General features: G+C 45.6%; 1 protein-coding gene across 7 annotated transcripts in view; it reads right to left on the bottom strand.

Annotated features, from left to right (window-relative positions):
* Positions 1-7,656: 7,656 nt before the first annotated feature.
* HERC2 (HECT and RLD domain containing E3 ubiquitin protein ligase 2) overlaps positions 7,657-22,494 on the bottom strand; it is a 245,212-nt gene continuing 230,374 nt past the window's right edge. For 5 of the 7 annotated variants that reach the window (XM_078079011.1, XM_078079010.1, XM_036072883.2 and 2 more), the window contains exons 84-93: positions 21,788-21,975; positions 21,063-21,260; positions 17,291-17,374; positions 13,347-13,488; positions 12,985-13,179; positions 12,233-12,345; positions 11,432-11,622; positions 10,397-10,502; positions 9,794-10,006; positions 7,657-8,684 (exon numbers count right to left, since the gene is read on the bottom strand). In XM_078079011.1, the coding sequence (XP_077935137.1) occupies positions 8,412-8,684; positions 9,794-10,006; positions 10,397-10,502; positions 11,432-11,622; positions 12,233-12,345; positions 12,985-13,179; positions 13,347-13,488; positions 17,291-17,374; positions 21,063-21,260; positions 21,788-21,975 (1,703 nt within the window). In that variant the 3' untranslated portion in view covers positions 7,657-8,411. Of the gene's footprint in view, positions 8,685-9,793; positions 10,007-10,396; positions 10,503-11,431; positions 11,623-12,232; positions 12,346-12,984; positions 13,180-13,346; positions 13,489-14,472; positions 17,068-17,290; positions 17,375-21,062; positions 21,261-21,787; positions 21,976-22,494 lie in introns of those variants that run through there. The other 2 variants (XR_013450354.1, XM_078079012.1) reach the window with 2 other exon arrangements.

Below are 22,494 nucleotides of genomic sequence, written 5' to 3' on the forward strand. Positions count from 1 at the left end.
CTGCAGGCGCAGGACGCGGGCCGGGGCAGCCCTCCTCCGCACCTCCCAGCCTGACCACGCCCACAGACGTCACCGCGGGCAACGCCCCCCGACCCAGGGCGGCCAGCAGGACTTGGCGAAGGGGGCTCCCTCACCCCAAGAGCTACAGGAGACTCAGGAAGTGGAGAAAAAAGGCTCTTGGTAAAAGGTCAGACCCTCTCTGAAAGCTGACAGGTCTGCTCGCTGTGCCCATTACAAGGTCTAGTTGATAGAAGGTAGCCCAGTATAGGTTTTTCCCTATGAACAAGAATTCGGAAAAAGTAAACTGAGGGACTATTTTGCCTCCTTTTTTTCTCTTCTGCATTTGAAGAGTTCTCAGCTATTGCTGATAAACCTGACCAGCATTCCTCTTATTTTCTCATTGCCTGTTCCCTCTCCAGCCTAGGGCTGTGGCCAATGTCATATTTGTGGAAAACTCACTCTTTCTCTCATACAACACACACAAAGAGACGTCAACACAGAGATACGCAAACACACGCACAGATGCATCAGACACAGACACACAAACTAAACACAGATACAGATAAGTACACACATAGACACACACACCACACAGAGACATAAATTGCATACACACACAAGGAAATACAGGCAGACATATAGACACACAAATACACACACAGAACAGAAACTACACCGAGACACACACATACCACAAGCATACACTATACACAGACATATTAACCTCCCACGGAAACAGGGACACACCGCAGTCCCAAGGCTGGCCACAACCACTAGGGAGCCCAAGTTGTCTGAGATAAGGTCCGGTACGGCATTTCAGACACCTCGTGTCCGATTACCGTGCACGTCATGCGTGGACACAGCTCACATGTGCTGTGCCTGGTGACTCCATCCACGTGGGGCAGGGCACTGTGGAGTCTGTGACCACAGCAGAAATGCTGACGTGTCTACGCTCATCCCTGAGCCTGAGCATCCTCCTCCAACACCTCAAGAAACAGCAATTCAGGAGAGTGTCACGGGGGCCCAGAGTATGAATGTGCAGGCACCCTCAATGGTTACTGCCATCCTTACAGAATAATATCCACACCTGGGGAGCCTTGGTGTGCAGGCCAACAGGTCCAAAGGAGGATCATGAAGCACAAGGAGGGCAACTATGGCCAAACACATAGTTTACTAATGCCTGTGTTACTAATGTTCACCTGTGGACTCAGCCGGATGCCTGTATTTCTAATGTTCACCTGCTGACCCAGCCTGGCCAGCAGGGCTGACTGCATGCTTCCTTCTTCCTCCTTCATCAAAAGCCCCTAATATTCTTTATGTAGCTGTTAAATATTTGTGGTAGGATCAACTATTCCTGCTCCAGGAGTGAGTGCACGTGGCCCAAATTATGGAAGAAATCCCACCCCTGCCAGGGATTGGCATCCACATGTCCCAACCCACATGGCAACAAAGCCCACACAGAGCAGGGTTCCATGCTGGACTAAGTTTCAAGCTCTCCATCTCTGGGCTCCTTAGTCATTGCTAACCCATCCTCTTGCTTGTTGAAGCCAGGTCCAATTAGGGATTCAGGCAGTTAAGAATGAGGATTGGGTGGAGATAATATTAGTGGAAACTACAGCATAATTCATGGTGTTGGTGCTGTACCATGGAGAAGTTCTGAATTTCTTCAGTCAGAAGTGATTGGGGACAGTCACAGAAATGATGTGGTGATCCTGAGCTGGGCAGGAAGACTTCACCAAAATCTAACCATAGAGTCACACTTTTCTTGGATGACTTGGGAAATTCCTGAGGGAAACTCTAAAATAGGAGCTTTCTAAATGGTCTTAGCAAAGAGGAGTATCATTGGAATCAGACATAAAGGCTAAATAAAGGTGGCTCTTTTCAAGTATACAGTGCTTGGATGTATAAATTCTGAAATACCTGTAATAAAATCCGTTTGCTTACATGATATAAGTAGTGGTGGGTTTTATATGGATGTGTGGATGTGCATATTTTATGTGTTTGTGGGTGATCCAGTGAAGTGCCCCTGGCTTCTCACCCTCAACAGACAGATGTGACTCAGAGCCATCTCCATCCCAGTCCTCCACCCCCACTTCACATGGAAGTCTGTCTACAGGTCTCCTTTGGATCCTACCTTCTCTCAGGGGTCCCTGTGACCACCCACTGTGCAGGCCTCTCTGGCCACCAGCCTTTGCCTGCTCTAACTGCATAGGCTACACATCCTGTTCACCCACTGCTGCCCACAGATGGTTCAACTCAGCCCAGCCTCACTGACCCCTAAGAAATGTAGGAGAGAGGGGACACTGGGCAGAGAGCCAGGGCAGCTTTCTTGTCTCTTAGTCCAGCCAAGAGAGTGACCTGAGAAAGAAAAATCAAATGCAGACTCACATGGGTGCCCTTTATCTACTGCTATGTAACTAACCACCCCAAGTTTAGTGGCAAAAATAACCATTTTATCATGCTCCCAGATGCCATGGGTCTGGAACTCAGGCACCATGGAAAGAGTTCATCTGAGCCCCAGTACAGTCAAGGTGGCACAAAGGGCAGGAAGCAACTTGAGACCGGGGACTGGAAGTATCGGGAGGTGCCCTCACTCATTTCTGTTGTGGGATCGCCTGCCCTCCCATGTGGCTTCTGCCCTGATTCTTGGACTTCCTCACAGCATGGTGGCAGGGGCCCAAGGGACAAGAATTGGAAGCTGCCAGTTCCTTCAGCCCTGTACCCAGGACTGGCACGTGTCACTTCCATCATACTCCATTGGTCAAGATATCACAGAGGCTAGGTTCAAAGGGAAGGACACAGTCTCCGGTTCTTGATGGGAAAAATGTCAAAGAACATTAGAGCCATATTTTAAATCACCACAGACTGCATCCTAGCCAAGGATGCAGCAAGGGAACAATGAAGGCATGATGCAAACGATGGGAGGAATTCTGGCCTTCAAGTCTGCACTTTAAAGGCAGTTTAAAATGTAATGAGCTGTGGAGCAATAGGAACTGCTCCTAATTGCTCTAAAAGTTTATTTTTTTAATGTAAGGAGCTAGAGGAAAATTCATTGCGTAGATGCAATTGTATATGGAAAAAAAATCTTTGAAAAGTGGCTGGGGTGAGGGGCGCCTGGGTGGCTCAGTTGGTTAAGTGGCTGCCTTTGGCTCAGGTCATGATCCCAGGGTCCTGATCGAGCCCCGCATCAGGCTCCTTGCTCAGCAGAGAGCCTGCTTCTCTCTCTCTCTCTGCCTTCCGCTTCCCCTGCTTGTGCTCTCTCTCTCTCTGTGTCAAATAAATAAATAAAAAATCTTAAAAAAAAAAAAAAAGTGGCTGGGGGGGGCCCACGAACCCAGGCTCCCTGTGGCTGGGAAGGGCCTGCTCCTCACACCTGCTCACCCATGAGAACAGTGTCCCTGAGGCTCCCCACCAGCAGTAGGTCTAGCCCACTCCAGCCCGGGTAAGTCAGGGGGCAATGCCCAGAGTCCTATACCTGTGCAGCTCCACTAGGACCAGTGTGTCAGCTTCAAGTTTCCCTGTGCCCTGTGCTGAGCCTGGGATGTTACTGCTTTGAGAAATTATGGTCCCTCCAAGGACCTCTTTCCATCCAAGCCAATTAAAGGAGGAGGGATAGCAAAGGGACCCGGGCACTGGTGCCTCCACTGGGCATGCACATGCACAGCAGAGTGTAAAGCTGGGGCTGGGGTCACAGCAATGCCACACAAGGAATTTCCCAGGGACAACAGTGACACCAAATGCCTGTGGCCACTATGACATGCCAGCAAGACCAAGCACAGGAGGCCAGGAACCACTCTTGGCCTGATGGCAGTTTACAGTATGTGGCCCATGTTGCACACAGCAGGGCTCACCTATCCACAGGCCAAAAGACCCCGCAGTGTAGCAGGGCTGGTGGAACCAGTTCTCAAACCTTCTTTGGTCTGCCCCCCCCTCAACCCCCATGTTCCTGCACTCAAGCAGACAGCTCACGGACCCACAGCATGCAGCCTGCAGCCTGCAGCCTGCAGCCAGGGAGTACTTGGACAGCATTTGGACATCTACCTGTGCCTTCTGAGCAGTGCCAGACTGCCCAGCCTGCAGGGTGGTGGGATAATTGGGTATCCCTGGGCGCTCCTGTGGCCACTTTATTCTCAGATGGACTCCCCATGAGTTAGAAGTCCCATGGTCGTGGACTCCCTTTCAGATTTGCAAAGGGGAAGAGGTTCACCGTGGGTAGCCCTGTGGTTGGAAGGACCTAGGGCTAATACCATGGGAGTGGGTAATCCTTCGTGGCCTATTCCTGAGGTCCTGAGTGACTGCACAAGCCCCGGCCAGCCTGCCTGGCACCCTGGAGGTCTGGCAGGGCAGAGCCTAGGCTCTCAGGGTGGAGGATCCGTGCCCCCAGCCCCTCCATGCCCAGGATTCATGTCCTTCTTACTGAGCCTATCGGGATTTCCAAGAGACATGTCCTAGCAGAGATCCTTGCTATAAAGTATTTACCTACAAAAAAGGGAGTGATTAATCAGCCTTGTCAGTGCTAAAGCCTGAGCTGTACTGAGATTAAGAGCTAGGATGGATCAGAAGACCCCAGTCCATGGAGCAGAATGAAACCCCAGAGGTCTCCCACTCCATGTTCCCTAGCTGCCCGGGCTAGCAGACCCAATGTGGAGGAAGCCCCAACCCCAGTGCCTGGCCCCACACTCGAATAGCCAGCATGTGGAAGCCCAGTTGCCCATACCTCAGACTTCTCTATTCTCTTCCACTGTCCCCAGATGAAAGTATCTTAGCTAGTTTTGCAAGTCAAGACAATTTACACGTACATGGACTTGAGAAGCTCTTTCTGATATACGTAGACTTCTAGTTAACCCAGATGTTTCTAGTTGACAACCTCAGAAGCCAGTGGTCACCTTGATGCTGGACAGTATGTCCTGCCTGATGAAAATGAATAACCCGCCTTAGCGTTCATTGTTGAACACCTGTCAGCCAGGTACTGCCTCTACATTCTCTCGTGCTCAAAAGGCCACTGGGGCAAGTGCTGCCATTTGTAGATGAGGTGTGTCTTCCGGAAGTGGACCTGTCAGAACTGGGCCCCGTGTCCAGCAACAACACAGAGGCAGCAGTCACTCCTGGTCATGAATCAAGTGGTGGAGCAGGGGCTACCTACTACACAACCACCCTGCACTGCTCTACAATCAGGCCTGGTCCCAGGGCTGGGACATGCTCAAGAAAACCAATCCCAGCCCCCGAAGTTTGTACCTGGGATCTGAAGGATGGAGTGTACCAAGTGAATAAACTGCAGAGCAAGGCAGATGGCCATGTGGTTGCATGGAGGGTGGACAAGTTCGAATAGAGGCACGAGAGGCTGGCAGCCCTGTAAGCAAACACTAGGGAAGGGCAGGCTATCAGACCCTGGGGGACAATATTGGAGGTGGTCTATGCTAAGAAAACCGAAAGAATTTGTCAGGGATTCTAAAGGTGAACACTAGTGTCAGGCACCATATTAAGTTTTTGTAAATCTAAACAGATGCAGTTTCATATGCATTATAAATGCACATCCACTACTTTTATTGGTAGAAAAACACACATGATGCATCACACCATCTAATTGCCTCAGAAGGGATTAATCCACAGTTTAAAATGTTCATGGAACCTGCTAATGAAATTAAGGAGTCTTCATCAGTGACTGAAGACTCCCACTCGTAGCACAGTTTGGGTCTGTCTTTCCTACGGTTTACCTTTCCATAGGTTCTGCTGCACTAATTTCAATCTGCCAAAATGAACTATAACTTCAGGCCTCATAAATCAGAGAAGATTAAAAAATCAAATTGAAGAGGACAAGTAACTGTTTTAGAGATTTGTCTTGGACAAAAATGAAGAAACAGTTACTATGAAAATCAAAGTCCCTATTTTTTTTTTTTTTTAGAGTGGAATAAATGTAGGAAAGAGATAATCCTCCAGCATTTCTGAAGTTAAAGAAAAAGAGCTCCTAACAAGTAGGTCTCAGGCAATTGCTTCTGAACAGTGCAAACACAGCAGAGACAAAGCCAGGTAGGTAGAAGGCATGGCTGTCCAAGCTGTTTGCAGTTCCCTGGACCACACTTCTGGTGATGACTTTGCAGTTCCCTCCTCTGCAGTAGTTTGACTCAGAATGCTTTTTCATTCAGTAATTTTTATCTAGGTTCTATCAATAATTACCATATTGGAAATTAAAATTAAAATGTTTTAAAATATTGATTCATTTTAAAATAAACCCATTACTTATTTTTGAGATTTGAGAGAGCGAGAAAGAGAGAGAGAGTGTGCACAAGCGGGAAGGGCAGATGAAGAGAAAGAGAATACCAAACAGACTCCATGCTGAGGGTTGAGCCCAGTGTGAGGCTCGATACCACAATCTGGGCTAAAACCAAGAGTCAGATGCCTAACCAACTGCACCATGCAAGTGTCCCCACAAACCCATTACTTATTAACATGAAAACTATTCTGAAAAACTATTTTCCAAAACTAAAAAATTTAGTGATTTAGTGAGAAGAGCACTAACATGTTTATTAATCTTTTTATCATCTGGCTTATGGGAAGATAGCTGGAATCTCATTTCTGTTTCTGCCATCCATATATTACAATACAGTTTTGGTTGCAGGATATGAAGAAAATTTAGCTTCATGTAGATATATAGTTGGAAAAGGAAGAACCCCATGGGACACCATGAAAGGGAAACCAAGGGGTCCTCGAACAAGATTTTGAGAACAGCTATTCTAGAGGCAAAAGACATTTGTCAGTCCACTTGGTTAGGGAGTTGGCCCTCAGAATGTGGGTGGAGGGACAGGTCAGTTCTGAGCATAGGCCTCACCTGTTTTCAACTGTTCTCTTGCCCTGGGTAGTCAGAAAGGCATGTGAAGCAGAGCCCTGCCTAACCCATTGTCTAGAGCCATTCAGCCAAGACTAGCCAATCCAGATACGTGAGAGAAACAAATGTTGCATCTTGTATGCCACCAAATTTAGGGGTAGTTTGTTATGCAGCAAAAGCTGACTGACAACAAAAGGGTTGGTGACTTAAAAAATACCTCACAGATTATGGAGATTTTGAGCCAAGGTAAAAATAAAAGACTAATCTGGGCATGCACAAATTTGGTCATGGATAAATTCCCAGAAACTTTCTCTCTTTGGATTTTCCAGTGCAAAACATTGTGTCCCTGAATAAAGAAACAGTCTCCCAACATAAAATATCTCCTTTTGCCTTCATCTAGTTTACCTCAAGTTTGAGCACACCAGGCCTGTTAGCCAACTTTCCTACCCTATTCTCAGTCCTTCCCTTTGCAGAGAACCTGCCATACACACAACTCCAGAACACACAGCTCTTAAATCCTACCCCATGGCCAAACGGACCAGAAACACATGCCTGACCTCAGGCCAATGGGATGGGAACCAGGACAGGCGGGGGTGGAGGACAGGGGAACTGATCCTGAAGGCTCCTGGTCCCCAGCTCCCAACACCAGCCACTCCCCTTGAAACTACCCATTCTTTTACCCATTCCTCCTTTGTCACTGGAGTGAGTTTGGTTTTTATAATCAAAAAAGTCTAAACTAGATTTGAATGGCTTTAACTAATGCTCTATCAAAGACTATTTTTTGGTTGTAGCACATCCACCAGTGCTAGTCTAACCAGATAAGAAAGTTCAGCTTACATTTTTATGACAGATGTTTTATTCATAGGGAATTAAAATTTAGGTATATACAGGACACAAACATTATATATAGTATACTTTCTATGATAGATACTGCTCACAGAAAGGCCTCAATTCAAGTTACATACTGCATATGCTAAAATGTGCACCTGGGGAGAAGAGGGAGACCAATGGCCTTTTTGTTTTGGTTTTGGTTTTGGTTTAAATAACCTCTAGATGCATTTAAGTAATACTAATCATTTAATGTTCAAAAAACTTTTAATAAACAAATTCAGGGTAATATTAATTGAAATATTTATAATACGATTTAATCATTACACAGTATTTCCAATGTACAATCAAGACAATGCACAACACTTGAAGAAAAAAGAAAAAAAAAAAACAATCTATTGCACCCACAAGTAAAAAGGCTTTTTATTCATTTTGGGGATGCTGCAATTCAGTATTTATATAAACATTTACACATTGTAGTAAACACAGAAGTCCTACATGTAATGCAGCATTATGGGTAAGACCCTCTTAAGTCTCAAAAATAAATGTTAGTGTCCACATAGTGCCCCACATGCAAGGCTGATTTTCCGATCATTATTCCATTCATTGTTCAATCATGAGTGATCAGTCTCCCTGCCCACCCCCATGCATTTTAGAGACCTAATATTTCTCATCAAACACACTACCTCCTGCACTCTAAATTGCAGCACTCTGCCTCCTTGCTTAGTCTCGTGGTGTCTTGCGATGGCATTTCTCCATCTCAGTGTCCTGTTAAATAATCCTGCGTAGAGTCTGAAGCAAATGAATCCACATCCTCATTCTCTGAGTCGTCACTGCTGTCATCGGCAGCTGGCTCTCCTGTAAGGGCTATGCGAGCATAATCATCTGTGTCTATCGATTTGCAAAAGTGGATGGCATATTTCAGTTTCTCCTCCAGCACCTGCTTACAGGAATATCTAGGCAACTTCAGCAAAAAGAAGCAAGTGTAGGACTCAGGAAGGAAGTGGTCAGGAGGGTTGTATTTATCCAATACCTATTGATGAAAAAATGTTAAGTAATCAGAGACTATATACAAGGACAGGTGGAACTGTTAATCTATTTTACTATGTTTACATTAGACTCTTGACTCTCACAAAAATCATAATATTTTTGGCTAAGAATAACCAAGTATAGAAAACAAATACTCTAGCCCATTTTAGAAATCAAAAGGAGCAACTCTATAATTCCTAGGACTTACAGTCAAAAATAGCAACTGGCTACTGTGGCAATTACTTTTGACAAATCAGTGCTGTGAACAGGGTCTGGCACAAGGCAGGCAGAGGACATAGGCTCAGCACACACCTACATGGGGAATTCTCCTTAAACCCATTAGCCCCTTTCAAATACTATAGATAAACACTATGAAGCCAGCAAGAACTGTGGACCCAGGAATTACATACTTTGGGAGAGAAAAACTACATGTTGCTCTCAAAGATCTCTCTGACAAATGACTACTATTTCACCCCCAGGCAGAGACTGGAGTCAGGCTGTGCTCAGGAAGGAGCCCATCCCCAAATCCTTTCAAACATGCAGGGAGAATGGACCCTCCACCCCAATCTGGCCCTCCAAGGAAGTCCGCCATCCCCCCAGTATTGCTACCTGGAAAGTCACACCTGTTGCCTCAGGGTAGAGGAGGGAGAGGAGGGTTAATTAACTTCACCCCATGACTCAGCAGATAAACAAAGCCTGTTTCTGACCACTGAACCACAGAGTTATAAATCAAAGAAAAACTCTTGTTCTCAATCTGATGGGTGCTCTTATTTTTCCCAGTAAGCAACATTACTTAATTTACCTAATTCAACAAGAGAATCAAATACATGCTTTAAATGACATGTGTGCTCAAAATCTCAAATATGCTGACATAATAGCAGTACCTTCTGGTGGTGGCCATATAAATTTTCCAGAAGTAGAAAGTGAGATTAAGACCTATAGTCATAAAATTTTGAGTGATCAAATCAAAGAAGTTGGGAGTGCTTTTTATTACTGTTTCCAGGAAGAAGGAAAAACCACAAACATGAGAGTCCCATTTTCTAATCTGCTGTAGGATCATGTGCAAGGAGCATGTCCCTACAGCTGACACCGTAAGATATGCAGGAACCGCACCTGGATGACGAAGTCTCTGCCCCGGAAGTCGGCGATGGTCCTGGGCAGTCTTGTCCGGCCCCACACAAAGCGAAGGAAGAGGGAACGCTCTGTGTTGGAGAAGGACTCCATCACCTCCCAGAACCACTGGATCAGGGATGCAGAAGGCTCGATTCCTTTGTATGTTGCCACTGACTTTAAGAGATGCAGAGGGATATCTGGGCTGCCACATACCTGCAGAGGGACATGCCATCAGGGCTGGCTGACACTTCTGACTTTTCACTTCAGTATAGAGTCAATCACTCTTTCTACCAAGGCTTGTTTCAGGCAGGACGTGTGTGAGAGCCAGAGTGGACAGTTGGGGGGACGGGTCCCATGTGTTCAGGTGGATGTGCACTTGACCCTGTGCTCCACCCTGGTGTGGGACAGGGGGCTGCAAGGGGAGGAAGGACGCAGGCAGGGAACACCCACTTTTCAAACATGTTTTCACTTCATCCACCAGGCATGAGCATAATTCAGATGTAAATTAAGTGCAAGATTTAACCAAGAAGTTAACTAGTGGCACTGATTTGGTGGCTCGATATGCAAAAGGCAGTTCTAGGGCAGCAGCACTCGGGGGCATACCATTGTCTCCAATTCATATCCAGTGAACAGAGAAAGAAGGGGGACAGGAACGACTCGGGCCATTCCCTCCCGAACGGCAGCCACCTGCTCATCAAATTCATGGAGTCTGAAAGAAAAAACTCACTTTGCATTTCTATCTTTGGTAACGTAGATCTTGTCCTGCTCATACCAAGCCTTACCACACAGATGACCAAGGCATGTACCTTATAAAAATGGCATCACAGAGCTTCTCACATACTGAGTTCACCTACACTGGCACATAGAAGATAACCTTAAAAACTACCTACAGCTTCCAAGACACAATCCCTAATATTTATTGCACACCCAGGAAGGAGCCAGAATTAGATGTGCATAATCAGAGAACCAGGCTCCACAGCACCCACAGTAAGAACCCTCTGGAAGCAAATACTGTGTTCAGGGCCTTCATGACTGGTGAGTTAGGGCATAAGGCAGAAATGAACACAAAGGGACAGCACAGCACACTTGCCGGGACCACCCACAACCAGAACTCAGCAAGCAAAGCCCACCCAATGTGCAATCTCACCAAGTACCTGGCCAGGTGTTTCTGGAGAACAAGGTCCACTGTGTGGACTTGTAATGTCAGGTGGAAGCAGCAAGGAGCAGCAGAAGCGAGATGGATGGCGTTGCTGACCTGCCGCACAGCAACCATGCGGAATGCTGGTGTGAGGGCCAGGCAGGGGTGGGACCACCCCTGACACCCTGCTGCCCAGGAGAGTTCACAGACCACAGAGGGGCACCCACAGGTCCTGTGACTTCTGCCGGGACAGCTCCCCAAACAGGACAATTCTATCCACCTTGGTTTTCTAGTCAGAGCCAGGAATCTCAGGCAAGAATGACGAATACTCGGACTTGGAGTACAAAATAAGCTTTGATGACTACAGATCAGCAATCGTTGGAACCAAGTCCACTAGCATTTTACTGTATGGTATTTCTGAAAAATGCAGCCATCCAAGCAAACTATTTCCTATTTTTGCTATTTACTGAATCAAAACAATGGAAGGCAGATGACCCCACCTGTAGTTTATTGCCAGCCGGACATACTCTGCACGGTTGTCCAGGGTGATGTGTGTGTACTTGGAGCTCAGCTGGATGTCCTGGCCACTTGCACTTGGCACAGTGAAGGGCAGGCTCATGGCCTCAAACTCCTCTGAGGTGGCTTCATTGTCACGGATGTACATGAGCCCAGGGATAAAATCTTTATCAACCTTTTAAGGGAAAAAACAGAGCCCACATGTCAAGTCAGGGTCTTTACCACACTTTTGACTGCAGTTCACACTTGAGGTGTTCAGCCACGAGGGGGTCTCAGTCTGCACCGGGCATACCTCAAGGCTGCTGGTGCATTATACATGCCAGGAAATAAGAGATCGGCAGTGAGAAAGTACTTCACACAGGGAGCTGAGGAAAGAGCTTGTAATTCCAGGAAGTCCTTAAAATTAACCACTAAGAGAGCAACAGCCACTGGTTGGAGATGGATCCTGCCCTACAGTCATGGTACCAAGGGAAGTATGGCCACAGGGAAGATGCTGGCTGTGGTTGGCCAGTCATGTCTCCCCACCTGAAAGCCAAAGCCACCACCCAGCCACTCTCAAGCTCTGCTCCTCCACAGGAAAATTGGTGAACTTTCTTACCTGACAAGATTTAAAGTTGCAAAGCATCACAAAACAGATGGGTCTATCAAGTTCTAGAAGCAAACTGGCCTAACATCCAGACCTTCTTTGCTACTAGAAGGTAGTCTGCAGCCAGGGGCGCCCCCTGCACTCTGTACCAGGTACGCTACGTGTCACATTTCCCCATCCCCGCCTTCCTGGTGGTTACCTCGCTGAGGTCTGCAATGGTGAGGCTCATCCCAGCCAGCTGCTTCCAGACAGGCTCGGCCAGGTTGAGGCTCAGGGGACTCCCAGTCCGGATAGCGATGCCCAGTAACACACCTGCTCATTCAAGGCAGAAGTAACAGGAGATACTTGAAATCAATGATAAAACATACAGTTCAATCAACACCACAGAATAGCTCTACACTGGACCTCAGTGCCTTCTAAACCAATGATACCCAAATTCATGGAGACAGGTCCATCCTTAAAACATTCTGTCCTATTCTAAATTCATTGTTTCCTTTTGTACCTATGGGCCTAGTTTCTAACTTTTCTCTTTCTACCAATAGGTATAAGCCACACAGAGGTCAATTTCCATTCCTTTGATGGCAAAACAAACAGATGGAGTTTCTCAAGGAAGGTGGGTGTAGTACCTGGAGAGGTACAGGCAGCAACAGGAGCACTCAGCACAGATACTTAATGGAATAGGAGGGAGGGACTGAACAACTACCAAAACCCCTCAGATCCGATCCCAAGTTTCAGATACATTTAAGCTATAGAAACATGGTATTTCAGATATTCTGTGTGCCAGACACTTTCTGGCCCTTAGCACCCAGCCACTCACTGATGGTTGGGCTCTGCATGTCCCTGCACCTGCACACTGAAAAAGCTAAAACCAAACACTCAAAGTATTTGTCATTCCCAAGACAGAGTAGACATTAAGTAACTGGGGCCTCATGCCCGTGCGAGAAGGCCCACCCAGAAAGCGGAACATGTTGGTGTGCACAGGCGCCCTGGCGGCAGGGCTGAACAGGTAGCAGTCACGGTTGGCCCCTGACTCGTCTCTCCCATTGGGCGTCACGATCAGAAGCGGGGTGAGTCCATTCTGCAGTTCTTCACAGATCTCGGCTATGGACTCACTGTAGCCTCCACCACAGTCATCCACAGATTCACCTTGAGGGAAAGGAGAGTCAGCAACTCATAGTCACACCAGCCAAGCCCTGCAAGGTGCAGCTAGATGGACTTCTCAGCTCTCCTTGTAATGCCCACTGCACTAGTGTCTGTACTCAGAACTGCCAACCCTCAGGACCATGGGCCTGCCAGTGCATGCAAGTTCTCACCCACAAACTTGACTTTCCAGACGCGGTGGGGGAGGAGGAGGCTGTCGGGACTAAACGAGCTCATCTTAGCACACATCTGCCCAAAGACAGACTTGGTCCCATCAGGGCCTGCTAGGCCGCCTTTACTCCTTGAACGTTTGACCTAGAGATGAGAAAAAGAAATAAGTATGAAGCAGCAACAGCAGCAGAAAGCACACAACTACTATCTTCCACAGCCCTGGGACATCTGTGGCAACAATGAGCCCTACAGCCATTTGCCCCCTTGTTACCCTTTATTCCTCTACCCTGGTCCCCAGGGTAGAAGTCCAGCCAGCACTCTGCTGCTGGACCTAAAGAGCTGTCACGAGTGGAGCCCACAGACAGCAGCATTCAGATGCTGCTGCAATCACCCAACAAAACAAAGCAAAACCCACAGAAAACATGTGTACGAGGCTGAAGAGCTTCTAGACTAAGCCTCATTTCTCTCTGACTGCTCCTCTTCCTCCCTCCTGCACACAAACCCTCTGAGCACCTCAAAGACTGGTCTCACACTCCTTTCCCCTCACTGGACACCACAGGTTTACTTGCTCAGGCCTCACACACAGGATGCCCGCTGGACGGCTGTGCTAATGGAAGCTCTGCTCTAATCATGGGAGGCATGGCCCCTGCTCCCCCGAGTGCATGCAGCATGTTGCCACAGCACATCACCCCTCAGGACTAGTGGTATCTGAGTAAACAGTCCCTGAAGAAATCACAGACCTCAGTTGGCCATTCACACAGGGTGGTGGCAGCCCATGTGGTCAGGAACTACAGTATGATTCATCCTCACACTTCATAATTTTAACCATGGCCAACCACTTTACCACAATGTCTCAGCCTCCATGAATAAGATGCCAGGAACTCCAAAAGCAGCCCTCCTTGGCAGACTATCAGGACTCTGAGCTTCAAATAAAATGGCTGAGAACAAACCTGGAGGCACCACAAGAATAGAACCTTCCTCCCCTCCCTTTACTCATCTGAATGTATCCTACTCCAACCCTTGGGGTCCCTGCATCTCCCCCAAGTACAATCACTTTTTCTACCTGTATTTCTAACCCTAAGCTAAGATTTTCAAACAGATCAGACCAAGAGCCCTCAAGGCCCTCACCTGGTGTGGACTCAGTAACCCTGCAGTTTTGTAGGCTACATAGTGCTTCAGAATCACCTGAGAAGCTCAGTCTAAAATAATGGCAAAATGAAAAGTTAAGGAAAAAAAATGTTCATGAAAATGCACTTTTCTGTTGCCTCCTCCAATTAAACTCTCACAATCCTTAACTTCTTAGTAAGTTCTAGGGTGAGTTTAAATAGCTAATTCTCACACACAAATAATCATAAACAAGACTTACAAATAATGACAATAATGATAATAGCTTCCTAAGGAACGAAATGTTCTTTGTGCCACACATTTGACTGTATGTTCACAAATGTGATTTCATTTAAATCTCACAGCAGTTCTTCAAGGTACCCAACATCCCTGGAGGAAACTGAGCTACAGAAAGAAGAGGGATGTATCCACCCATGAGAAACAAGATGCAGACCCAGCTTCCCACTCTCATGAATGTCACATCACCTCCATTTACAATACCAATTAACAGAGACTGATGCTCTTGGCTCCTCTGAAGGAACTGGCTATGAGAACACAGCTATGACTCTGCAAGGACAGGCACCTATGTACCTGTGGCTACTTCTGGACAGTAGGAATGTAAGTCATTTTAATTGCCTTTAATCTGAATTTTCCAAATTTTCAGAAATGAGCATGCTCATTAATTCTGCAATAAATTTTAAATTTAAAATGTTTATGTACACTGACTTTCAGATTCTGTTATAAAACTAAATTATATTCAAACAAACAAAGAAAAACCCTCCAGGAACATGCCTATGTTTTGGTGTCTCTAGAACACTTTGCAGACAGTATTAGAATATCTACAATGGCATTCCCATGGGAGAAGGCTGATGCCAACAGCAACCTGTAGCCACAGGAGAGCTGACACCACTTTTCTGGATCAACTGGTATGTTGAGCTCAACTCAAGATGAATGGAATACCTCCCACTCTCACCCCCTATTTGTACAATTCTATGTCCATCTTTGTGGAAGATCTTTCTAGCTTCAGGAGGGAAGTATGAAATCTGAACTGAAGAGGACCTAACTCTGGTACCAGAGGGCCACTAGGTATACTGGAGTATGAAATATGAACTGAGTACGAATACTCATATGAGTATGAAATAGTATGAAGTATGAAATCTGAGCTGAAGAGGACCTAACTCTGGTACCAGAGGGCCACTAGGTATACTGGAGGCAGCCATGGCATGCTGCACTGAACGTTGTTTATGTGCATTTATAAAATGCTAATATGAATTTGTCCTTTATCCATTCTATTTTTCAAACATGTACTGAACATTTTCATAACATAAGGCACTGTGCTGGAACATAAAGACAAGAAGGAAAGAGGTATTCAAACATGATGAACCCAAAATCTGAGATAAGAGAAAGACAGGAAAGACATGCCTAACCTGGGTTCCAGGTCACCGTGGCTCAATGATGCCAAAAGCCCCAGATTTGAATACCCGTATTAGGCCACTGGCCCTGACCAGGCACCTCTGTGTGTGGCTGGGGCAGGCATATGATCTAGGAATGCCCAACCATCTGTGTTAGTTGAGCTTTCCTCACTTACAAACTTCAGTGTTTAAGACCTAATAACGTAAAACAAACCAAAATGATCCTCCAAGGTGGGGAAATAAAACCTTTTTTTATGAACCTAATTAAACAGCCCATTTGTTTGTAGAGTGGGCTGACTGACCTCCAGCTTAGCATTAACAAGTCTGACGTCAGTGAAGGGACTACTTCCATCAGTGTGGTCACATGTATTCTCCAACAAATGACAAGAGTTTGTGTCTTAATTCAAAATGCCCCCAAGAACAACTCTGGAGAAACATCTAGTCATGCAACCAACATCAGGGTAAAAATCATGTGTTAATATAAAGGAACAAAGAATTTGTTCTTTGTAACTCTGTTTCTGTTCCAAGAAGCGGGACCATTTCATTTGCATGTTAAATGTCAAGTGCACACAATATCATAATCAGTGCTGGAGTTCTCTTGTTTTTATTTAATTTTTTAAACTGTAAGTTTATCTACACTTGGCAGCAGGATTAATTCAGAGATGGCCTACTTTTCATTTCTCCAATTATTATAGAACAGTATTAGTGATTCTGGTCTACTAAGAATGCAAAGAAAGCTTTCAGAGCCAGAAAGGGTGTGAGGCTGGTAAGAACAGGAATTGTCCCCACATACAATTTGATGTATGGAGGGCCTCTGACTGGCCCTGCTTCTCAGAAACTAACACAAGGAGGGCAACTGAAGACACATTTGTAGTTGGGGCTGTGCCGAGAAGCCCTGCTATATCCCAGAAAAGTGGGCACAGCTTTCTAGCCCCCTGCAGAGAAATCTGACAGAGAAAACGAAGAGAACATGGGGTAGGTGGTCAGCAAAAATAATCCCACAGTCTCACTGTAGGGCAAGGAGAGGTGCTTACAATGTAATAAGGGGAAAAAAACAGCAAGTTACAAAAGAGAGGCATCCAGTTTCAATTACGACAAACATACAAACACACCTCCAAATGTCAGTAGTAGTTATCACTATGTAGTGGAAGTATGGTCCTTTTTACTTTTCCCTCTTTGCTTATCTGTATGCATTCTTCTGGATTATCTGAAATAAATCTTTCTTACTTCTGTTACAAAGAAAACAATTTACATTCCCAACTCGAAGCCTCGGCACCACAGGACATCACAGACAGGTGGCACCTTACTCTCTAAAGCAAGGGCACATGAGAAAGTTTGCTCTTCCCCCAAGCTGTGGGGGGCCATGACTCCCAACCACGAAACCATCCCATCTGAGAAGTGTCAGACTAGGAACAATTTCCTCTTGTTACCTGAATCCGGTTCAGCTCTACCACAGGACCATGCTGGCGATCTCGCACCATAGTTGCTTGTACTACTTTTCGGAAAGCTGCCTCCTAAAACATGACACATGGACAAAATTAAGAATCTGCTATAGGAAATATTATAAATCATATATAAATCATGTCATAGTTTTGTTTTAAATATCCATGCTATTTTTCAAACATGTACTGAACATTTTTGTAACATAAGGCACTGTGCTAGAACATAAAGACAAGAAGGATAAATAATAGATAAATCATGTCATAGTTTTGTTTTAAATATCCTTTCCTAAAAGTCAAATTTTATTTTTTTCTTTTTATTAAGTTCAATTAGCCAACATTAGTTTTTGATATAGTGTTCAATGATTCATTAGTTGCATATGACACCCAGCGCTTATCACATCACGTGCCCTCCTTAATACCCATCACCCGGTTACCCCATCCCCCCACTCCCTCACTTCTGCAACCCTCAGTTTGTTTCCTGGAATCCAGAGTCTCTCATGGTTTGTCTCGCTCTCTGATTTCTTCCCATTCGGTTTTCCTTCCCTTCCCCCATGGTCCTCCATGCTATTCCTTATGTTCCACATATGAGTGAAACCATATAATTGTCTTTCACTGCTTGACTTATTTCACTTAGCATAATTCCCTCCAGTTCCATCCATGTCGATGCAAATGGTAGGTACTCATCCTTTCTGATGGCTGAGTAATATTCCAAAAAGTTAAATTTTCTTAACAGTAACTACAAACTCTTTTTGAACCGTGAGGTGGTATTGGGGGCACAGCCTGGAACCCACGCACAAACCTATGCAGAAGCCCACCATCTGGAGGCAAGAGGAGCCCACCACACTCTGGGAACAGAGTGGGGAGGGCCAGAGACTGGCACGTGTCTGCTCTGACTTAGGACAGAGGCCAGGCCCAGAGGATCGACTAGAAAATCAAGGGCTCCCAGACAAACCACAAGTCCACGAGTGGCAGGACTGACATTAAACACTATGCCTCAGTGTCATGGTCCTGACAAAACCACAAAACAGCAGGAGGGCCAGGGAGTCCTGTAGGTCAAGCAAGGCTTGGGGTGAGGATGGGGAGACCAATGAAGGAGGGAACATATAGACACCATACACTGAAAGAAACCTGGGATACCCAGGGCAAGACAGCAAGAAAAGAGAGTGGGGCCCAACGTCACCCAGGTAAAGGCAGGCCTGCCATGCTCATATGGACCAGGGCACAGGCAGCAGCAGTGGGGACAGGAGTAGGGAAGGAGACTCAAGAGACTTAAAGGAGGTAGAATCAGTGGGAGTCCCAGGTCTCTGCCAAATGGATGACCCTGCCCTTGTCCAGAGACGGGGTGGCTGGGGGAGCACAAGGTATCTGCAACAGGGTCTAGGTCCCTCTCCCAGGTCAGAACTCCAACCTCTGACAGCAGGAAGGGCAAGAGCCCTAAGCAGCCCAAGGAGGGACCTCAGACGTAAAAAAGATCAAGTGAGGGTGTCAGAGAGACAACCAGCCCACAGAGGCGAACCCATCACAGCACACAGGAGCTCACAGAGGTACACCCCTCACCACGCATGCACCCTTATATAACACCACCTACTTTTGCCCTCCACCCTGTCTAACCTCTGTTTTACTAACTGCTCAGCCCAGAACCAAGGGCAGTTCCTCCTCCACAGGAACATGCATTTCTCTTCTCTGAATGGCCCCACCCAGCCTTGCTCTCCTATGGTGCTCTCTCACTTTTGTGCTCTGAATTGCATCCTGGTAATAACTCTCCATGGTCACAAACAAACAACAACCACTCCCCAAATTTTCCAGCAGATATGATCCTTTCCTACCCAGGACCAGAACAGAGGCCGATTACACATTCCCTGCCACTGAGGGTACCTGCTGGACTCCCTCAGCACTCCTGCTGTCCCACCCCTGTGCTCACAGCCTTCAGAACACTCATGCAGTCCGTGTGGAGCACATCGTGCCTCTCACTTGGTTTTCTCCTATGAGGGAAGGTTTTTTTCCCCTAGCTGCCAATTATCACCTCTACTCTGACAGATAAAAAAAAAAATGGTAAAAGGGATCAAATTTCCTACTTTTTATTATTAGAAAATGGTTGAAGTTTCATATCTACGTTCGTATCAGGTAACACACTTTTTCTTGTTCCCCACCATCAGAGAGATGTTACCATTACCACAATCCTGATTATCAGTGTCCACTTGTCACTAAGCCACACATGAAAATAAAACGTGTGGAGATGCCTGGGGGGCTGAGTTAAGCATCTGCCTTGGGCTCAGGACATGATCCCAGGGTCCTAGGATCAAGTCCCGCATCAGACTCCCTGCTCGGCAGGGAGCCTGCTTCTCCCCCTGCCTGCCACTCCCCCTGCGCACTCTCACTCTCTCTCTGACAAATAAATAAACTCTTTAAAAAAAGAAAATGTGTGTACCAGTCCCCTTCAGCTAAGTGCAAACAAAGCCAATCCTAAGGAAAAAAAAATCTGCTTGGACAGGGCTCCAAAACATCTAGATTTTATTATCATTAAAAAAATATATATATGGGGCGCCTGGGTCTCAGTAGGTTGAGTGTCTAACTCTTGGTTTCGGCTCAGGTCATGATCTCATGGGATCAAGCCCTGCATCAGGCTCCATGCTCAGCAGGGAATCTGCTTGAGAGTCTCTCCCTCTGACTCCTCCCCCACTTGCATGCATGGGCGCTCTCTCTCTCTCTCTAATATATAAATAAATCTTAAAAAAAAATAAAATAAAAATTAGGGGCGCCTGGGTGGCTCAGTCAGTTAAGTGTCTGCCTTCGGGTCAGGTCATTATCCCAAGGTCCTGGGACTGAGTCCCGCATCGGGCTCCCTGCTGAGAAGCCTGTTTCTCCCTCTGCCTGCCACGCCCCCTGCTTATGCACTCTCTCTCTCTCTCTCTCTCTGTCAAATAAATAAATAAAAATCTTTTTTAAAAAATAAAAAAACAAGAAAATTAAATTAAATTAAAATTTAAAAAGACCATAATCTTTGATAACAAAATAGGCCACAATTAGGTCTCAGAATCAATAGACTCTTCAGAATTAGGAGCCCTCAAATCTGACCTCTATGCTTTTTTCGGCACAAATACTGCCCCTATCACACGTTGGTTCTTTTAGAAAATCCTGTCAACTTGCTTGCCAGAAACTTAACTCCTGAATCAGGCATCCTATTTCTAGAAAGTTCAAACTATTACAAACGTCGATGGGTCAAAATCTGTCTGGTGATTTTTATGTGCCCTCATTCATGATTCTATTCACAGCCTGTTAAATTATGCTTTGACAAGGAATCTCTACATATCCTGGTACAGAACTTTCATCTAAATCATCTAGACTATCTGGCACTCTCTGCTGGACATCCCTGGGGAAGAAATTAGCTCATTTTTTCTTCCTGCTACCAGTGGGGATTTGCTATAATGTCTCAAGGCTAGCCAAGCAGAGAACATTGCCAAGAAGGCTTAGTTTTGCAAACGACCCCACCCTTTTGGGGAGGTGGGAAGCAGAGATTACAATAGGAAAATGCCGCACCACACTATTAATTTTTAATGTAAGCTCTAAAAGAGAAGACATTTTTGTCTGTTTTTCATTGATGCATTCTGGGCACCCAGAACAAAGCCTGGCATATAGTAGGTGCTCAATGAACATCTGCTGAATAAGCTTTATTCTGTATATTTCCAGTTTGGGAATTTCTGTTGAATTAAAATTTAGTGAAAATACCAGTTTTGCTTACAACAAAGACTGTTAAGAGTACCTTTCCCTGGGATATCAGAATTCCTCGCAGAGTGTCAAACCCCACAGAAGGCCCAAGTCCAGTTTCATCAAGAGAGCCCTCCAGGTCGAACATGGGGATACAGGGGCAGAAGAGCTCTGAGATGTGATGTAGCAGAAGCAGCCGATTCCGCAGTGCTATTATGGGGATTTCCTGCAAGTGATTGTATTCCATGGGAACCTGAAACATTGAAACTGTATTAAGTCAACTTAGGTGTCAAATGCACAGATAACCCATAGTTTGTAGATGAATTCTGAAAATATTTTTTTCAAAAACAGAGAAGCACTGTTACTTCTGAGTCTGGCATAAATAATCTCATTGTTTTTAGAACCATATTCTGGCCAGCTTGACTGCTTGAGTCAAGTAATGTAAACCAAGGAAAATGCTAAAAAAATTAGTCTATAGAAATATATTTACTAAGGAATATGTGCAGCTTGTACTATCACAATGGATTTGTATAGTTTGTAAGATTTAGAATGAAGGTGACACACTGATATATATAGAATGTTGGTTAATGTGAATATTAAGGTTCTTAAAAGTACTGTTTTTCACATTATGAACCAGAAATATTTTCAACGGAACACCTCTGTAAATATACAGTGGAAAATGAAGTGTGAGTGTGGCTTACATGCATAATTCAATACACAGATAGTAACTTTGTCACTACTTGTACACCTCCTAGCCCCCCTGGCCCAATCAGTACTGACCTGTGCAGGAAGCTTCCCAGCGCTGGCAGGCTTGCTGGTTGACCAGGCAAGAGTATGTGCTGAGCCGCAGGCCACACGGTTGACCTTCTTACCCTGAAGGGCGGCTACCAACCGGGGCCTCTGGATGGCATTTGTAGTTCCATCTCCCAGTTGTCCCTCATCATTGTCGCCCCACGTATAAACTTCTCCTAAATGAAGTGAATTTAGAACAAGAACTTATATACTAGGGCTAATGAATGCACAACCACCAATATCTTCCCATCACAATCATACTCCCTTTAATGGGGTGTTGGTGGTCAACTGTCTGAATGTCAACTTCATGTGTGACCTACATGTCTCTAATCACAGCACCCAAAGAGGTAGCACGCTTCTCAGAACTCTTGACAGACCCTGCTGGCCAACATGCCTTTTCTAGTACTAAGCACATAACTGCAGTAGTTCTTAATCCAAATAAGTAACAGTAAAATAGATGGTAATATCCTTAATTGCCCAAGGTAATTTTTTATGTTAAATAGAGAGGAAAAAATCAGTTTTTTAAAAAACACAACCCGTTTTTAAGGGAAACACAGTTCTTCCTATAGTTGTTCATAACCTAAACATGAGATTCATCATTGATGAGAATATTTTTTAGTGTACCATGCTAAATCCCAACCATGAAACGCCACCAGAAAACTGTTCTAAGGGTAAGATCACTCGGTGACTAAAAC

This window comes from Halichoerus grypus, chromosome 8 (assembly GCF_964656455.1).
Source record: "Halichoerus grypus chromosome 8, mHalGry1.hap1.1, whole genome shotgun sequence".
NCBI lineage: Eukaryota > Metazoa > Chordata > Mammalia > Carnivora > Phocidae > Halichoerus > Halichoerus grypus.